At 63.0% G+C, this 19153-nt stretch overlaps 1 protein-coding gene across 1 annotated transcript in view; it reads right to left on the bottom strand.

Annotated features, from left to right (window-relative positions):
* Positions 1–19153, bottom strand: part of IGSF9B (immunoglobulin superfamily member 9B) — a 41585-nt gene that overhangs the window by 21958 nt on the left and 474 nt on the right. Inside the window, exons 2-7 of the mRNA XM_059929216.1 lie at positions 10542–10739; positions 8956–9102; positions 4085–4236; positions 3718–3835; positions 2534–2675; positions 2121–2266 (exon numbers count right to left, since the gene is read on the bottom strand). Coding sequence (XP_059785199.1) covers positions 2121–2266; positions 2534–2675; positions 3718–3835; positions 4085–4236; positions 8956–9102; positions 10542–10739 — 903 coding nt within the window. The remainder of the gene's footprint in view (positions 1–2120; positions 2267–2533; positions 2676–3717; positions 3836–4084; positions 4237–8955; positions 9103–10541; positions 10740–19153) is intronic.

Raw genomic sequence — 19153 nt, 5'->3', positions numbered from 1 at the left:
CAGGTGTCGGCCCAGCGGGGGCCACGAGATGGCAAAGCCCACCCCCCGGGCCGACCGCCCGGAGGCCACAGCAACCGTCCTGTCTGTCCAGCCCTGCATCCTTAAGAACACCCGTCTGAATGCACGGAGGCACCGCTGCTCCTGCCGCCTGCAGCTCCCCGCACAGCTCCGCCCGGAGACTCAGCAGCCGGCAGGGACCCAGTGTCCGCCTCCCCAGCCCCTAGACTCCCAACCTCAAAGCCAGCAGCCGGCCTCTCGTAAGACCCATTCAGCATCCGGGACACATAAGATAGCAGCACCCCTCCCGAGTCTCTGCGGGACCCCAAGCCCTTCCTCGCCCCACATCCTCTGCGGACGGCGGCCAGGGGCGGAACCACAAGGCCGCGTTTCTGCTCTGCCTCGGTTTCCCATCTGTGCAGGCGGGCTGCAGAGTCAGCCACGGAGCCGCTGGAACCTTCTCGGGAGAGCAGGGGCAGCAGCCCTGTGACGTGGGTGAGTCACCCCCTCCGAGGCTCCCCGGGTTCCCCCCAGGACTCCCCGGGAGGCGGCGGGGATGAATGGGCGGCTCTGGTAGCGTCTGGAGCCCTTCGGAGAAGAGCATTACATAAATACCAGGCCGAAGTATATATTTAGACATAGCTTCCTACTTTTGTATGGTAGGTGTTTTTTTTTTTCTCCTCCAAGGTTTTCAAAGGGTTTATGAATGGGAAATACTCTGAACACTGCTTTTTAGCAGAAACAAAGATCCTTGTCTCACCCACCTGAAAATCTCACCCCCCGGGTTCTCTTTGAAGGCAGGAAAGAGGTAAAAAATGACAAGTGGGAGTGGGTGATGGTGCCAGAGGGAGACAGGGAAACGCTTCCCTCAGCAGACACGGCCCCAGCCTGGAGGATGGGAGCCTTGGTCCTGCTGGATCATCGTCCTTCGGAGACCACCCCTGCTGGCCCTCTCCCTCCGCCATTGCCCCCTCCGTGCCCGGGTGACACAGGCAGAGGGGTTCTGCTCCGCAAGGAGCCTGCCCTGCCCTTGGCACCTTCACAGCCTGGGCACACAGTAGGTAACTTATGAAAGCTTTTTCTCTTCTGGGTGGGACAGGCCTGGGGCTCTGGGTCACACAGCTTTCCTTGGGCCTCACAGCTTTCCTTGGGCCACACAGCTCTTAAGAACTCGGGGCTCAAAAGACAGCAGCTGAGGGTTGTCCTCGGCTGTGGACAGCGGAGAGGAGGCCCCCGCCCCCACCAGCAGCATCACTACGTGAGGGCGTGAGGTCGGGACTCAGGGGGCCCACCGCCAGGCCCACACTCTGCCTGCCTCCCGGGGTCACCAGCTGTTCTGCTAATGTCCTCAGCTCAGATGCCACCTCTGGGCCACGCCTCTCCAGACGGTCACACTCTCGCCCGCCCCTCCGTGCTGTGGGAGGGAGTGGTTCTCGCACACGAGCCCTTGTGTGATGGCGCGCCTGTCACCTACCACGTCAAGGGGGGCCTTTGTTGTCAAAGTGACGGAGCCATCCTCCAATCAGGAGCAAGAGATGAGCCCCCGGCACTCATCCTCTCCCCCACTCGAGACCAGCGAGCTGAGTGATGCCGCACAGAAGCCCTCGGTCGCTCCGGCCCAAGAGCAGCCCCTTCCCCCGGGTCTCGGGCAGCCCTGGGAGGCGCGGCAGGGAAGCCGCCAGGGGCCCGGTGCTGGGGAAGCGGATTCGTCACCCCAGAGAGGATCTGTCCCCCTTGCCCACCCAGCAGGGGAGCAGAGAGCGGCAGGAGAGCTGCCCCACTGGGTGTGAGCTACATGCCCTCAGATACTGAGGAAAAAACACCTCGTTCAAGGTGCGGACAGAGGAGCTGGCCAGCACCGGCACGAGGACGGTGTCCAGAAGGCCCTCCTGTCCCTGAGCCCAACCGGGGCGAGGCTGACGGAACGGATTAGCGGACACGGGCGGCCGTGCGGCCCGGAGAAGAGCCTGGCGGGGGCTCGATTCACCTCCGCTGACCAGCCCAGGTCAGGCCTCCTCCCGCGCTGTCCCGTCCCCGCCTCGGCCCCTCCTCTGCCCACGCTGCCTCCACGCAGCCCTCCAGCCCCCTGTGTGGCCAGCGTGGCCTGCGCCTGCCCCACTCACACTGCACGGTCAGGTACGCCGAGGCCGAGGGCGAGCGTCCCAGGCTGTTGCTGGGGACGCAGGTGTACTTCCCCGCGTCCTCAGGCTTCACCCGGAAGATGATCAGGGTCCCATCGATCAGGATCCGCACCCTCAGCTTCAGGTCGCTGCAGGGACACAGAACGCGGGACACGATGGCAGGGGGGCGGGGGCAGGCGTCTTCCCTTCCACGCTGGACAACGTGCCAGCGAGTCCTCCGCACAGCCGAGGAGGGGGACAGGCGCCCCCTGCACACACACTGGCCTCAGCATGACGGACACTCGGACCGGACGCCCCCAACCCCGGCCAGCTCCCCGAGCCCAAGGGCAGCCCCTGCTCGGAAGCCTCACCCCGGGGGGGCCTGGCTGGGCCCCAAGGGAAGGGCGGGCACTCACTTCTGGAAGTAGACATTCTCGTCCTGCCAGTACCAGGTGTAGGTGAGGTTGCCGGGATAGGCCTCTGCCCGGCAGGTGAGCAGAGCATCCTGGGATATGTTGACAGTGATGTTCTCAGGAGGGGAGACGATGAAGGGAGGCCCTGGGGGGACAGGAACAAGCGTGACCTCTCCTGGTGGGGGGGTGGGGGGGGACCACAGCGCTGGGCTCCCAGGAGGCTCCGACCCTCAGGAAGGGGCACCCCAAGCCGGGTAGGGACAGCGGGGAAGGCACTGGTCCAGGAGCTGGCAGCACAGCCAAGCGGTTGTCATGGAGACGCATCCAGCTGCTGCCTGTGCTCAGGTTCTTCCTCTCCCTGCAGGTCCCAGGGATGCAAGGGGTCCGGAGGTGTGGCCGTGTGCTCCCAGCCCGCTGTAGACGCCCGCCCCACGCACACCCCCTCTGTAAACCCGGCTTCCGAGCAGCCAGCCCACACACACACACGCACACTCACATACACACACGCACTGGGCCCTCCCTGCCCCTCCTTCTCTGCAGCGGAGCCCAGGGCAGCACACGTGCAGGAAGGAGAAAGGAACCGCCTTGCCACTGGGAGAGTAAGAGGCTGCGGGCTGACCAGATAGGGGTGGCGAGGCGGGTCGGGGAAGGGGAGGAGAGGGGTGGAGCTCCAGCAGCCCCGGTGGTGCTGGTCTTCCAGACAGGCCCTAGTCGCGGAAGCAGCGCGCAGCCCCCACCCCTCGAGCAGGACGGAGGCCGCCCCCTCAGGGGGCTTCGGGGCCCCAGGCAAGGCAGACTGGCATCTCAGGTGCTGACCCCACAGGCGCCAGCCCCACCAAATGCCCTCTGTGTTATTTAACCCTCTGGGGTTGGACGGAATTCCTATCTTTGTTTACTGATGCCATCATCAGAGGGTGGAGGCCTGAGAGAGGGCTCCTGCCCTGGGGAAGGAGGAGGCCCAGCAGGATGCCCTCCGGACATTCAGAGAAAGCAGAAACCCACTCGGCATGGCGCCTCCTGCCACCTCACGGGAGGGCCGCCGCAGGCCACCAAGGAGCCCCACGATAGGGGGAGGAGCTCCCACCACCCCCAGCTGAGCCACCCACGCCCTGGGAAGAACCCCCCAAGCTCAGTGGGGCCGGAACTCCCTGCCAGAGGCCCTGGCGTAGAGGCCAGGTCGCTCTCACCTTGGACGAGCAGGTGGGTGGTGTGGATGGCCTCCCCCTGGATGCTGTACGCGCGACAGGTGTAGGCACCTCTGTCCTCCCGACTGACCGATGTCACCGTCAGGCTGCCGTCACTCACCTGGGGCCGAGGAGAGTCAGGCTCAGCTGCCAGCCCTGGGCCCGCCAACTCCATCCCAGGTGGAAGTGGCCTGGGGCCCATGCACCTGGGGACACGGAAGCAGGCTTCTCCCTCCGAGCACACGGGTGCCAGCCGCTCCGCCTGCCGCCTCCAGCCCCACCTGCGCCTCCGCAAGCGGGACCGGTCGCGGGGCCGGAGGCGCAGGGCAAGGAGGAGAGGGTGAAGCGGCCGCGGCAGAGCTGCACTCACCTGGTACTTGCCGCTGGCGCCTAGCAGCGTCCCCTCCTTCAGCCAGGTGACAATGGGCTTAGGGTTCCCAAAAGCTGTGCAGGTCATGGTGACACTGCTGCCCTCCTTGGCCTCGATGTACTGGGGGGGTGTTTCTGTAAAGGTGGGAGGAGCTGCAAGAGACCCAAGGCGCGGGGTGGGGTCAGCCAGCGGCCCTGCACACAGCAAGGGCCCTGCACTGGGCCACCCCACGAGGCCGGCGCCCTCCAGGAGGTGGGAGGTGACACAGGTGACAGGCCCTGCCTTGTGGGGGGGGGGACCTGGAACTCAGAGGCAGTGTGGCTGGATCCCAAGTCTAAACTTTCGCCATTGCATACACCCGATTCCCAATAAAGGACTGTTTGTCCAGCACCCACAGGGAGGCCCCCCCATGCTGAGCATCAGGGATGCGGCAACAGACGAGGCCCCCGTCACCCCACAGTCATCCAGACACCCCTCCTTCTGCAACCCCGGCCCAGCCAGGCCCACGATTCTGGGACACTTGCCATCTGAGCCCTGTCAGGCCTAGCGTGGATCACAAGCAGGTGACAAAGAAGCGCCCAGGCTCTGCAGCGACAATAACCCGCCTTCCCCGCAGCTGCCTTGGGGACCAGGCCGACAGCCCAGTCTACGGGCTACCCCCTTCCGAATTCTCGATGACCGTGCCAGGCTGTCCCCCAGCACCTGCCTCGGAGTTCTGACTAAAATCCCATCCAGCATGAATAACACACTCTGTCTCACCTGTCTGAGCTGCCTATAGAAGCCACCTGATCAACCCCAACTCCCTGGACGATCATTCGGGGTCTTCTGGAGTGGGGGGCAACTGCTGACACTAGCCTAGGGTCCACAGCACCGGGCTCAAGGCTCCAAGTTCAAGTCCAGCTGCCACTCGCTCTGTAACCCTGGGCTCAGCCGCTCTGGGCTCTACCTAAACCCCACCCTCCAGACCAGTGGCAGGGATTAGCGAGGTGAAGTCCGTGAAAGGAGCTGGTAAAACGTAAACATGTGAAACGGTGGCCATTCTGTCATCGCTGTCATTGCTCTCGGCCGCCCAGGGCTCCTGAGGCCCCGACGAGAAGCTGTGAGAGGGGTCTCCTCGGAGGCTGCCCTGCCCCAGGCCCAGCACACGCTGGGGGTCGCGGCCACCCACCACCTGCCACCAGCCTCACCTCCCGTCGCACACTCCTCAACTCTGCTCCGACACAACAGCCTTCCCGCCTTCCTACACATGCCAAGGACTTCCATTCCTGGGGGCTCTGCGTCAGCCATCCCCGCTCCTGGGCTGTACCCACATCTCACCCTTTCGGTGCCTGCTCGCCTTTGCTAAAATGCCACCCCTGCCTCACCTGGTCAGCCGGTCTAGGAAGGCACCTGCTGCATTCCTGTCTCCTCAGACTGTTTAAAGCACTTACGACCAAGTCTCCTGAGAGCAGAGATTTCCAAGAATCCCACTATGTGCCCAGCTTTTAGCGCAGTTCCTGGCATGTAGGAGAGTCTCATCAAACATTGGTTGAACGGACAGATGAATGCAATGAAAGATCCGCACACATGCACGCATGCACGCACACACACACACACACACAACAGGGCAACACAAACGCAAACATAAAACCGAAGACAAGACCACGGCGAGACGGCTTTCTTCAACATCTCCCCACCCCTCCGCTGAGCGTGGCCCCAAAGGGGGCACAGGAGTGAGGGCTGGGCAACCAGGAAGCAGGCTTCCTCACGCACGACACATCCTTGAGAAAGTCCATCCTCACCCAACGTCTAACACACCAAAAGTGACGGTAAAACTCATTCCAAGTCCTTGCAGAGGGAACCTGGCATCCGAACCCCAGGCCCCTCCTGGCCTGGCCGTGCGCTCACCCCAGCAGAGCCCTCCCGCCACGCCTGCCCTTGAACTCCAGCTCACACAGCCGTGGCCTCTGTTACCTCTGTGTCACGCTTAAAGAAAAGATAATATGGTAAATTACATCCTGAAGTGACAAATTAATTACTAATTACATAATTACTTTACTATTTAGGTGCTAATCAGGAAAGCACTTTGAACAATTTCGAGTTTTCCGGAAAATAATGGTTTGACTCCCGATTATTTACTGGATTAGGTGTGAGCTTACCAGCTGCATTTCTAGGCTTAATTCTTTTTTACAAATGCCCTATAATTAATCGTGCACGTTAGAAATAGGCTGGTCTCTCCTCCAAGCAATTCATCGACCTAAAGCAAGGTTTGACTCTGGCTTTCCAGGTATTTTATATGCAATAAAGAAATAATTGGGTTTGTTTCCTCCCAACTGGTCTTCAAGAAAACACAGAAGGAGAATAAGACAATCTGTGATTCTAATTTTTCATTTTCCAAAGGTGATCCCAGTCAGAAATGCCTGACATTAAATATTCTAGTTTGGAAGCAACGGAATGTTGGTGCTCCAAACTCTTTCCTTCGATAACGGAAGTATTTACGCGGGAAGGAACCTCAGAATGCAGGAGGAAGAAAGGGTGAGATCGCTCACCTTGGGAGGTGCCTGTGGTGTCCACACTTTGAGAGGGAGGCCCCTGGTGAGGGAAAGCATCCGATGATGAGCCCCAGTGCTAAAGCCTGACCCTTCCGGAAGAACAACCTGCCAGGTTGCCTAAATGCGCCGGCTCTCCTTCCTCTGGGCCTCCAGGCATACTGTTCCCTCTGCCCTGGAACACCCTTCCCGCCTCCTGCCCCCGCACCTGGCAGACTCCTCCTCCCCGAAGGGTCTCTGCCCAGGGGAGCCCTCCATCCCTCACGCTCCCAAAGCCCATACTGCAATTCTCCCTGGACCTGACTGCCTCTTGACGTGTCCTTCAGAGCTGGGTCTGGGTCACACCCACTGCGTTTCCCCATAGCCTGCCAAGTGGATGTTCAGAAGTGTGTGTTGAATGGGTGGTCGTGGGTGTATTCCCAAGGGCTCTCCGACCACCACACACAGGCCACCTCTCCCAGCCTGAGGCGCCTCCTGTGCGACCCGACTTCATCTTTCTCTCCCTTAAGGAAGAAGATAACCAGCATCCTGCACACAATGACCCCGCGCAGCCAACCTTCCAGGCGCCGTGCCAGACATCTTCATCCACAGCGTTTCCCTTCATCTTCACAACGGCCCTACAAACAGGCTCTGTTCTTGGAAACACAAAAGGGAAGCTCAGAGAGGTGATATGGGTGCCACGGATCAGACAGCTAATGCGGTGGATTCGTGAAATAAGCCGAGTCTCATCGGGTCGCGTTCCGTGCCGGTCCCTCCGAGCAACGAGGAATTCCCAGCCATGAACTCCCCCCGGGGCAGACGGAGCCCGAGCTCTAACAGGACACACGACTCCGGACGAAGCTCTGCGTCCCGGCTCGGAGCGTCTGCGCATGCCTGCTTCTCCGCTCGCTGGACCGGACCCATTAGTGATGTGAGGGGAGGAGGTGGGGCTGCAGGAGGCGTCGGCCCGCCTCGGGAAAGGGCACAAGAAAGCAAGTAGCGTGGGGCTCTCGGCTCGGTGCTCGTCAGTGACGCTGTCAGCAGCAGGTTTACCTTCCTAATTACGTTTTGCTTGGGCTAATATTAAGCCGAGTTTTCACTCTGGGCACACACAACAGCTGGCATCGAAAAGGGATGACTCAAAAACTCGCGGGTGGTGGGGACAGCCCAACCAAGATTTATAATAAGCCTCCAATCGGTCTCTGGGGACTGCCCAGCAGGAGCCGCCTGCACCCAGAGGCTCAGGCAGCCTGGACCGCTGATCCAGGGCCACCGTCCCTAAGTTTGCTTTCCAGAGACCAATGCTCCGGCTAAAATAATCTGTTCTTCCAGGGCCCTGGATGGGTTTTCAAGGCGGAAGGAGCATGGCCTGACCCGACCCCACAAGGCAGGGACCGTCGAGGCTCAGAGAGACTTGCAACCCAGGCAACCGCCCATTCCTCTCTCCCGACCGCGGCACCCAGGGTCACAGACATCACACCCAGAAAGACCCAAGCAGTGGGGGGCGCGTCCAAAGCACATGCACTGTTGACACCTCAATTACCAGCTCAGCGTCTGCAACACGCAGCGGCTGAACACGTCGGCTCATAAACTGAATCAAGAGTAACTGTACGGTCAGAAAAACAAATCAAAGCAAAAACCCTGCTCCCCTCCACCGTGGGGGCCACTTCTCCTTCCACTTTCTCCCGGTTCCGGCGCTCCCTGGCTCCTCAGGAATGTCCCCTCCCAAGGGAGGGCTCCCAAGGGCACAGGGGACCCTCGGTCCAGGGAAACCCCGGCCCCCTGGGAAGCACGGCACAGCACGAGGCCCGTCACCCTTCACCTGGGCGGTAAGTACCCGCGGGCATCAGAAGGTTACCCTCTGGATGGGGACCAGCAGGATCCCTGCCCGGCCCTGGGTTTGCTCTGCTGCTGCCAATCATCCAGCGTAGAGACTGGCGCCCAACGGTTACCGAGGCGAATGGACTAAAAGAAGGCTGTAACGGGGAGATGCCCGGAGAGGGTCTTCCTGCGGCTGCGCCCGAGTCCGCCCCGCAGATCCTCAACCCTACCGGTTTCAGATGCCGGTTTCCACCTCCCTGCGCTGGGCTCTGATGACCCTGCCCGCGGCAAACGCCCTGGTGCCGGGAGCTGCCAGGCCTCTGCGCCCACGGCCCCCGGGGGCTCCAGGACGAGCCAGGGGCCTGGGGCCCCCAGCCCGGAGGCGCACACGCACGCACCACATATGCAAGCTCTCACGCAGGCACGCATGCACGCTCACACGCCTGCGCGCACACTCACGCAAGCACGCACCACGCACGTCTGCCCGCTCACTCGCACGCACGCACGCACCACGCACAAGCCCGCGCGCGCGCACGCACGCACCGTGGATGGTGAGGTGCACCCAGCTGCCGTTGTGGAAGGTGTCGTATTGCTGGTCCAGCAGGAGCACCTTGCACTCGTACCAGCCCTGGTCCTCGGCGCGCAGCTGCTCCAGCCGCAGGGACGCCTTGTCGTGGAGGCTCGCGCGGCCTGTGGAGAGGGGACAGAGCGGGTCAGGGCCGCGCAGAGCACCCTTGCGACCCCAGTCCGCCGCCCGCCGGGCAGGCCCAGAGCAGGGCGGCCCCGAGAGCCCCAGCCTCGCTGCCCGCCAGCTGCACCGAGGAAGCCTCAGTTCCCTGCAACTTCCCGTTCTCTTGGGGCCAAGGAAAGGCAGGAGGCATATGGAGCTGGCGGGAAGGGGGCCAGAGAGCCCAGAAGAAGAGGAGCGGGACCCCGCCCCAGCAGGTCCCCGTGGCTGCCACACCCAGCACCCTGTCTGCCCAGCACCCCTACGGGGGGCGGAGAAGAGGCCGCTGGGGACAAGGTGCCGGCGTCCCCTCCTAGTCCTGTCGCGGAGGCCAGAGAGCAGAGCGCTCATCCAGCCAGAGCCCAGGTTCCGAGCTCGGCCGCAGGGCCTGTAGCCCGAGAATGAGGAGCGGCTGGCAGGCGAGCAACGCCCCGAGCCACCCTCCCTAACTCCGTCCCCTTCCCCAGAGCAGCCCTCGGGGTCCCCCCTCCGCTCACTCTCCACTCGGGCCCACCCCTCGCCCCAGTGTCACGACCTCCTGTGCTTTCCTCCTTGTCTCCTCAGCAATGGCAATCTGCCTACAAACCAGACAGTCAAAACCAACCAGGGCTGGAGAGACATAGACACAGGAGGAGAGAGAGGGACAGAGAGAAAACTAGAAGCTGAGAAAAATGCAATGCAGACCTCAGAAATCAGAGGTAAAGATAAAAGCTGTGTCCCACCAGTTTCCTCTCTTCCTTTAAACCCCAACACACGCGCATGCATACACACACTCAGAGATGCATGCACACACACACACAAGCCCACGTGCAACCCTTGCACAGGCACACGCCCTCCTCCTTGGCGGGCAGGCCCTGACAGTGACTCAGTGAGGCCACCGCTGGCAGGAGTAATTGCAGAGCAAGACAGCACTGGGGCCACAGGAGGAGGGAGGAGGGCGGCCGGAGGACGAGGCAGCGAGTGGAGCAGGCGCCCCGACACTTCCTCGCACTCAGGACTCAGGACGGGATGAGGCCCCAACTTCAAAGCCAGAGGGAGGGAGTGGGCAAAGCCAGACAGAGCAAACCCCGCGGCCGCCATGGCTCTGACGCAGCTGCTCCCGCCGAGCCGCCCTCCCGCCGGCCTCCTCTCCCACCCATCGGCCCCTGGCCTCCCTTCTCCTCCTCCGGCCTCGGCCCCTGCGGCCCAGTGGGGCTGTGAGGAGGCTCTGTGTCTGCCCCACCTCCGCGTCCCTCTCCTCATGCCACTTAACTAAAGCCTCCCAGAGTGCAAAGGATGACGGGAGGACAGAGACAGCGACGGGAAAACAGAGATACGAGGCCCGTCGGAAAAGACAAGAGGCCACGAGACACAGGCAGGAGGGACGGTGCGGGGGCCCCGGAGCCAGGCGGGAAGGCCTTACCTGCATACTCAGGGTCCACATGGGGCGGGTAGTAGCCAAACTTGATGAAGATGGGGATGGGCACCCCGAACTTGAACCACTCGACGACATAGGGCGGGGGCTGCCCCGTCACCGGGTGGACCACGTCGCATCGCAGGACCACGCTCTCGCCGGCCCTCGCGGTCACGAACTCGGGCTCCTCTCGCAGGCCGTGGGCACCTATCGGGACAGCCACACAGGGACACAGGAAAGGAGGTGAAAGGAGATCCTGCCCGGCCCCCACAGAGGCCACCCCTGCCCTGCCAACCCCACAGAGCGGAGCCCGACCGCGCCCTCCCCCATGACACCCCCGCCAGCTCTGAGGAGCGTGGCCACTGAGAAGGTGGAGGGGCCTCGGCCCCTCTGCGGACACCGTGGCCCGGGCGCTGCAGCGGGTGAAGAAGGGCCGTCTTCCTGCACCAGGATGCTTCCCACCGGAGCCCGGCAGGAGCTGCAGAGCCAGCCGTCCTCCCACGCCCCGCCCCCAGCTCAGCCTGATGTTCAGGGCACAAAGCGAGAGTGCTCCACGCAGGAGCGGGGAGCCCTAACAGGCTGAGCAGAGGCTGCTCGTGGCATCACCAGAGGGAAAACCCTGGGGGCCGGAGCTGGCCTTTCTGCCCCTCCTCCCTCTGTCCGCTGCGCCTGCCGCCGAGGGGGGAGCGGGAGGGGCCTCCAGCCCGCCAGTTTCCACGCCCCAAGCCTATCAGGCTGCGAAGCCCCAGACATCACCATTAAGGCCGCAGGAGGCTAGGGGCGCAGGAGGGGGACCCTGGGGCCGCTAACCTCAGCCAGCTAAGGGGAACATCCCCACCTCCGGCAGAGGACGAGGCGCACGGCTGGATAGGGCTCGGCCACCCTCCCGAAAGGGCCTGGAAGGGACGGGCGATGAGGCCAGCCCCACCCCCAGCCGCAGAGAGAAGCGGTTAACCCAGGCTCCGCCCCGAGGCCTGCACCCCCCACCTCCAGCCCAAAGGCACCTTGTCCAGCTCCCTTCCCAGTGAAAGAGGCCCCTCCCCCTGCCTTCCCTCCAGTTCCCACACTACCCTCCCACCCCGCCCCTCCCCGCAGTCCCGGCTGGGCCCCTCCAGGCAGCACCAGGGACAGCAGCCTCCGCGGAGGCTTCCAGCCGGGGACGCCCAGGAGAGGCGCGCCTGTCCTCCGCGTGCCTCTGGGCCTGATTCTGACCACGCCTCCCTCCCCTGCGGGCTCCTGCCCCGCTCCTCTCGTCCGTCTATCCTTCGTGTCTTTCTGACCCTCTGGCTTTGGCTCCTCCTCCAACGGCCGTCTCGCTGTGTCCCTGTCACTCTCTCTCTAGCTCCCCGCTACATGGGTGATTCTGTCTACCTGCCAGTCTCTCCCCACCTCCTCGTTTGCATGTCTCTATCAGCGCGTGTGTGTGTTGGGGGAACGTGTGGGGTTCCGTTCGCCTGTGCCGGGGAAGGGGTTTTGCTTTTCCACTGCCCGGTCTCCGTGGTGCGCTCTGCCTCCATCTCTCTGGGTCTGTGTCTCTGTCTGTCTCTCCTTTTCTCCCTCCCGCTCCAGCTCCCTCTCCTCCTGCAAATTGCGGAAGAAGGAGGAGGCAACCCTTCCAGAAGCTGATTGGCTACCGGTGACATCACTGTTTTCTAGAGAAAGAGCTAAGATCACAGAGTATTTTTGGAGCAGAGCAGAGTGTTGCCCTCACCTGCCTGAGGCCCCAGCCGGTTTCCCAACCCTCCCAGCTCTGCTTTAGGCTAAGTCTGAATCCCAGCCCCTCAGGGAAAGCGCAGCAGGCACCCCCGCTACCCCAGGGGCACCAGGTGGGGACAGAGCCCGCCTCGCAGCACCCGCGCACAAAGGCTGATCCTGGACCCTGCAGGGATGGGCAAGGAGCAGGCCGCCTGAGCGAGCAGGGAAAGCAGCGTGTGTGCACGCGTGTGTGCGTGTGTGTACGTGTGTGCATGCACGTGTGAGTGTGTAGACTTTGGAGGAGAAGAAGAGAGGAAATACAGGAGGCAGGGTAAGAGGAGGGGGCTCCTCCCGGGGGCCATCACCTGGGGGGCAGAGGTCTCCACAGAAGGGGCTCCTTCCCAGGCTCCGGGCCCAGCGCCTGGGGCAGGGGGCAGGGTCGCTTGCCCCCCTCTCACAGCGAAGGCTCTGGAGGCTCTGGCGGGGTGAGGGTCTGCACCTGGGCTGCCTCATTCTCACCGCACAGCAGCGAGGCAGCCTCTTCCACACCGGCCCCCGCCAGCCTGGACTCAGGGCTACGCACCCACCCCCCCAAGGCCCACCCGGGCCTCAGCCCCGCCTCCACGATTCTTCCCGAGGACCCTTCCACCAGCGGCCGGCAGCTGGGAGAGGACACGGTGAGGCCAGCAGTGCAGAGACAGGGAGCAAAGCCAAAAGAGACCCGTTTCCCAGGAAGAAGGCCGGGGCGGGGGCAGGCCCTGCCCCAGCTTCCACGCTCAGACCAGCCCTCCTGGCTTTCTGAGTCCTAAAATATTTATCAGTTTCCCTCATCTCCTCAACACACACCCACACACACCCACACACACACACAGCGTGTGCTCTCACTCCATCACCCACGAGCACTTCCCCCTCAGCCTGAGCCTTTCTGAGCCAAGCATGTCTAATAAAACACTTTCTCCAGAAAAGCTCACTGCAAAAAAAAAGTAAACATTGCTGGCAGCAGAGACGGAAGAGGGGCTTGATGGAGGAGAGAGATGACCTCAACCCTAGGAGGACACGACCGAAGTCGAAGAGTGAAAGAGAGTCCAGGGGCAAGAATGGAGACAGATGGTCAGGGTGCGAACAGACAGAGACAGAGAGAGACAAACAGACAGGCAGAGCTCAGAGGCACACAGGACTCAGCCTGGGACACAGAGACACAGGCCTTCAGAGGGCCCAGAGCCAGGAGGGGACAGAAGGGAGCAGGAAGGGGGGGGAGGGGAAGACAGGGATGGGTGGTGACCCGAGGGGGAGGGCTGCAGGAGGGGGAGGCCCCAGACCCCTCCCCACCACAGAAGGCTGCAGCAGCCAGGGACAAGGCCGCGAGCCTCAAAGGGACGCTGGCGTCCGCAGGGTGAGCACCGCTGGGGTGGGAGGTGTTCTGGCTGCCACACACCCCTTTCGGAGAAGGCAGGACACAGCTGCACCCGGAGGAGCAGAGCAAATTTGCATCTTGGGGACGCACGCTGGTGGGCAGAGAGGGCAAAGGAAGACGCGGTGCCCCTGCGGTCTGGCTGACCTTTCCGAAAGCCCACAGGGGACAAATCTCCTGCTCTCTGGGCCAGGTGGTGCCCGGCGGGTAGCCGGGTCCAGGGCTGCCACTGGATCCCCGGTGAGCACAGGACCAAGGGGCATCCAGGGCCTGGCACGCCCCCTCCCCCAAGCTGGGGCTCTTCCACAGGCGGGGCTGGGGGAGGAGAGGTGCCAGGACGGGAAGGTCTGACGGCGGGGAGAGCCGGCCACCAGGCAAACTCGGCTTCCTCTAGGCCGCTCCTACATACCCGGCCCGTGCTCGGTCGCAGCACTCGCTGACAGGCGTACTACCATCTCCATTTCACAGGTGAGCAGGCTGGGGGCCCCCTGGCTGGCTCAGCCGCCCGCCGGGCAGCGGGTCGAGGCAGGTTCCAGCTGCTGTGTCTCCCCTTGGCCCCCGCTCACCCGACCACAGGCCCAGGGACCCAGGACGAAGGCCCCTCCCGCGCCGACCCAAGAAGCAGTCCCCTCCCCTCCGCTGAGTCAGGCCAGCCCCTCCACACCGCACACTCTGGACAGGTTCTCACAGCCAGAGCTCTGCAGCCCCGGACCCAAGAAGGATGACGGTGGGGTGCGCCTGGGTCAGAAGGCAGCTGCCGGCGCTGGGCTGAGCCCCCTCCACCTGGGACCCGGGAGCTCGGGCTGGGTGTGGCGGCGGCGCCAGCCTCCTCCTCTGTGAGTACAAGTCCTCCGGGAGCCTCCCCTCCCCTCCCCCTCCCCCTCGGGCACCGGGCTCCCAAACCACAGGCCTGTTGTCTAATAATACCAGCGCCAGCCACCACCTCCATCTGCCAGCCTAAAAATAATCCCTGCTGAGTCCAAAAAAGGCACAGCCCCCAACAGTCCCCCAGTCCCTCCTCCCTGACACGCCAGGGGGTTCCAGGAGATTCCAGGGAGCTTGTGATTGGGCTCCCCCGGAACAGCACCCACCCCCTACCCGGGGGGTGGAGAGCCAGAGGCTTGCACGAGGAAAGCGGAGGACAGACATACCACCCAAAGCCAAGTGTGAGATGGAGGAACGGCTGTGTCCACGTCAGGCCGCGCCCTGGCTGTCCCTTCCAGAAGGCAGGTGGGCCAGAGGGCACCGGGACAGCCTGCCTCCGGCCAGGACCTCCACCCCACCCCCCGGCAGATCCAAGGAGAGGTCCCCACCCTCTGCAGTCTCCCCAGTGCTGTCCTCACGGCCCTTCGGCCCCCACGCCCCATCAAACTCTCAGGGCCCAAGTCAAGGGTCAGTTGAGCCCAGCCTGGCCCTGGCTGGGAACCTTCCCATCTTCTCTCGAGGCCCTGGGGGAGGGGCAGGATCTGCAGGCCCCCTCCTCCGTGGGCGCCTCTCCACCCTAACCCTCCTGGCCCAGGCAGCCCGAGAGGCAGCAACGAGGCTATTAGCAGCCTTAATTTGCTCTGGGCTAGATTGTATTTCCAAGAGCCTTTCCCCAGGAGCCACTGGCAGGAAGCAGTCAGCAATCCGCCTGCAGTGGCTCCTCCAGGGACAGACCCAGCGACACCCACCCTGCCCGCCTGCCGGACGGGCGCAGGCCTGGTCCAAGTGCCCGCGAGCCGGGAGAGCCCTCGGGTAAGGCGCCAGGTGGACACGAGTAAGGGGGGGGATCGAAGCCCGTGTCTGCTCGTAGTGAAGCGTCAGCAGCGCTCCCTACTCAGAAGCCAGAAACCAGGACAGCGGCTCCCCTCGTACAGTGTGTGCAAGTTACCTGCCACAGCCTGTGGCCGGGGCCTGGACCAGGAGGGAGCTCGGGGCGGGGCGGGGTGGAGGGACGGGCTGAGAGCAGCACCCACTCCCCCGCTTCCAGGAGGACAGGCAGGCTGGCTGAGACCTTGCTCACAGTCTGGCCCACGAGGAACTGCTCTCCAAAACCTTCGTAGAGGCCCCGACTCTGCTCACCAGTCTCCTGCTGATTCACGCAAGAGAGGACAGAAAAGCAGGAAGATTCCTAAGAAAAATAGGTCAGCTGCCTCGGGCAGGCTGGGCTCACCCCCGTGGGCAGGGCCAGGCTACAAGCTGCCTCTGTGCCCGGCTCCCCAGGGACCCAGCCCCTTCTCCACTCAGGAGTCTGGGCTACTGGGCAGCCGAGGCCAGAGCCCACCTTACAAGACAGACCCGTCTTCTGCGTCCCCGGGGCTCTGCCCGTGTGTGTCCCCACTGAGGCTTTCTCTCGGGGAGTTCAGGCATCCTTCAACCAGCCCCTGAGCTGAGCTTCTGGGCTGCCCAGACTCAGGTGTGGAGCAGGGGGCAGGGAAGCCAGGCGTCTGCTCCAAGTCTAGCCTTACTGCCGCCCACGGCCATCAGCACTCAGACGGGAGTGATGCCCACCTCGTTCCTAGAGACTCTGGGTCGCCTGTCTGCTGCATTCACGTGCACATGCAAACACACAGCTGCACACACAGCGTGCACACACGCGCGTGTGCAGTCACCTCCAGCAGCTTCCACCAGTGACAGCTCTTTCCACAATTCAGATCCACTCTCACACAAGCTGCTTTACCCATCCTCGGGCTCAGACAGGAAAGAGCTGCTCCCCGAGACCCGAGACCCGGGCCCAGCCTGAGGAGGCATGGGACGTGCCGGGGGACAGGGAGCCTTTCAGAGAGAAGAGAGCTCGTCCCTCTCGGGCCTCACCCCCTCGCGCCCAGGTCCGCCCTCACTCCCTCAGCGCAGCAAGGCTGTGGCAGCCAGGCCCGAGGAAGGGAGATCTGAGGGAGGAGAGCACAGGGCCAGCAGCCAGGACAGAGGGCAGCCAGAGCAAGGCTGGAGTTCAGCATCTCCCGGCCAGGCAGCATCTGCTCCTTGGGTAACCAGATCCCAGCTTTCTGTCTCAGAGCCTCAAACCTGAAACCACCGGCCCTGGGACCCGGCAGCTCCAGGTCCAGCACACGCCGATCTTGGGGCCAGCAGCTGAAAGCTGATTCTTCCCACACACCCCCTGCTCAGCTTCTCCTGAGCGCGGCCTGCCAGACACACCCCTGCCTCTAGCGTGTGTGCTGGGGACGCACACATGCCACTTGGCCACGTCCTGCTCAGCTGAGAGGCTGCCCGTGGGTCTCGCAAGCAGCCTCCAGGCCTAGACCTCCTCCCTCCCACCTTCGCTGCCAAAGGGAGGGAGGAGGGTCAGGGCCAGGCCAAGAGCACAGGGCACTGGTCCAGCTACCAGCAGGATCTGAGTCAGAACCCACTTTATCTGGGGACACTAGTCATGCAGGATTTGTAGTCAACAGGAGGAGGCAGCCTTGGCGGTAAAGGCCCGGGTCCTCCCCCCAGGCTTGTTCAGCAAACGTCTGGGATGCAGACTCCATAGCCGTCTTCCAGGCTCTTCTGCACGCCCTCCCCAACCTCTCCACTGCCCCCCGGACGCACGTGACTCAAGCCCATCCCTCCCTCAGTCCCAACCCTCTTGCCCCTCTGCTGGAGCAGCCCCTGCTCAGCCAAACCCTAAGACTGGCACCGCAAAGTCCCTCCTCTCAGGAATCTCCCGGAAGTCGCCTCTGCCAGTCGGAGAACAGCTGAGCTCACACAGCAGCATGTGAATGCTGGCAGTGTGCGGGCGGCAGCCTCACAGGCCCGTCTCCTGCCCCCGGAGGCTGTGCGTGATGAGCTGCCTGCCTCCTGGGCTCGCCGCATCCTTCCCACAAGGCTCTGGCCACTGACAAAACTCCAGGTTTACAGACCTTTCGAAGGATTTCCGAGCAGCCCTCCACGTCTCCCGGAACAAGGTCTGCCTGGGAAACCAAACTTGGTTCCCGACAGAGGCAGCATCTGAACTTTACCCCAAGGCATTCCCAGCTCCCAATGCCCTGAATGGCTCAAGGGAGAGACGCTGAGAGGGGGGCCTGGAAGCCCCAGACACTGAAACCATCGTCATCATCATTTACTTACTTGCTACAGAACGCTAATGTTCACAAAAACCCTACAAGCTCAGGCTAACCCCCTATGAGGCAAGTGACAATCAGAGAAGCGAAGCAACGTGTCCAAGGTCACAGGCCAGCAAGTAGCCAAGCCGGACTTGAGTCCAGGTCCTGTGACTAGACCTAGGTCCTTCACCACCACACGCAGAGCCCCTTTGGCTAAAAAGACCCCCAAGACCCACAGGGGTGGCGGGCAGGGGTTCATGTCCAGCCACCCCAGACAGAAGAAGGCAAAAGCTTCATAACCAACAGCCTTCAATGCTGGGAAGTCCTTCCTTCTGTCTAGCCGCTTTGTGTGTTGCTGTAATAAAGCCCATTTTCCTTTATTCTGTGCTTAAACTTGCAAAAAGTCCATCCGCCTCCCCTGAAGTCTCAGGCTTGGAGGCTATTTCAGAGCCTCCCTTCGGAGTCTCTTTTTTATTCAAAGATCCCAGCACATCCTTTTGTGCTTTCAGCCACAGTCCCATAGCAGGAACATACCAAAAACTGGAGGGGAGGAAGCTGCGGGCATCGGAAGACTACAAGGGAATGGGGGGAGGGGGGCCTGAGGCTAGAGACAGGTTCTCAAGCGCAGCTCGAACCACCTCACACCCCACTCCACGAGCTTCTGCGGTCACTCTGGCCTCAGTTTCCCCACCTGACAAAGGGAGAGTTTTAAAACCATCCAGGTCACACACCATTTAACAAAATCACCCTTCCTTTGGCCCTCCTCTGTTTGTATTCACACCCCCCCAAACAGCACGGAGACCTATTCCATTCCAGAAACTTTCCCAAATCACTTCCCCTCCCCCTACACAGCCCCAGACACGGCGAGGAGAGGACCCTCCTGCTCGAGCGCGGCCGGACGCGGGGTATCCCGCTGCGGGTCCTCCTGCTGCCGCCCACCCCCGGCGGTTCTCCCCGGAAGCCATCCCTCCCGGCCCTACGAACCTGTCCGCAGCCGGGTCGTGTCTGCGCGCTGAGCACCGTGAGCTCCCGGCACCTCCAGGCTCCGCTCCTACTTCCATACAAGGGCCGAGAGCCGGGGTGTCACACCGAGGCGGGCAGGTGGCTCTGCCGTCTCCAGAGCACAAGCCCGCGCGCTCACGCGCGCATCACCCAACGCGCGGGCTTCCCTCTGGCCTCTTCCCAGCTCAGACCGGAAAAACGGAAAGAGGAAAACCTCCCTCCGCCCGGAGACGCGGCAGTGGGGACCCCCTTCCGCCGCCCTCGCCCCCGGCCAGCTGTGCCCGGCTGCGGCGCGCTCCCGGGGAACTTTTGCCCGGCCGGTCTCAGGTGCGGCGGAACGGGGCGCGGGCAGGGCCAGCCGAAGGCGGCCGCTCCTCGCAGCCGGCGAGGGACCCCGCGCGGAACCAGCTCTTCTCCTCTCGCGGGGCTCCGTGCGCCCCGCCCTGCCAGGGGACCCGACCTCCAGCTGCCAAGACGTGTGGTCCGGA

This window comes from Balaenoptera ricei, chromosome 8 (genome assembly GCF_028023285.1).
Source record: "Balaenoptera ricei isolate mBalRic1 chromosome 8, mBalRic1.hap2, whole genome shotgun sequence".
NCBI lineage: Eukaryota > Metazoa > Chordata > Mammalia > Artiodactyla > Balaenopteridae > Balaenoptera > Balaenoptera ricei.
The sequence above is the reverse complement of the archived record's forward strand: the minus strand, read 5'-3'. Positions and strand labels throughout refer to the sequence as shown.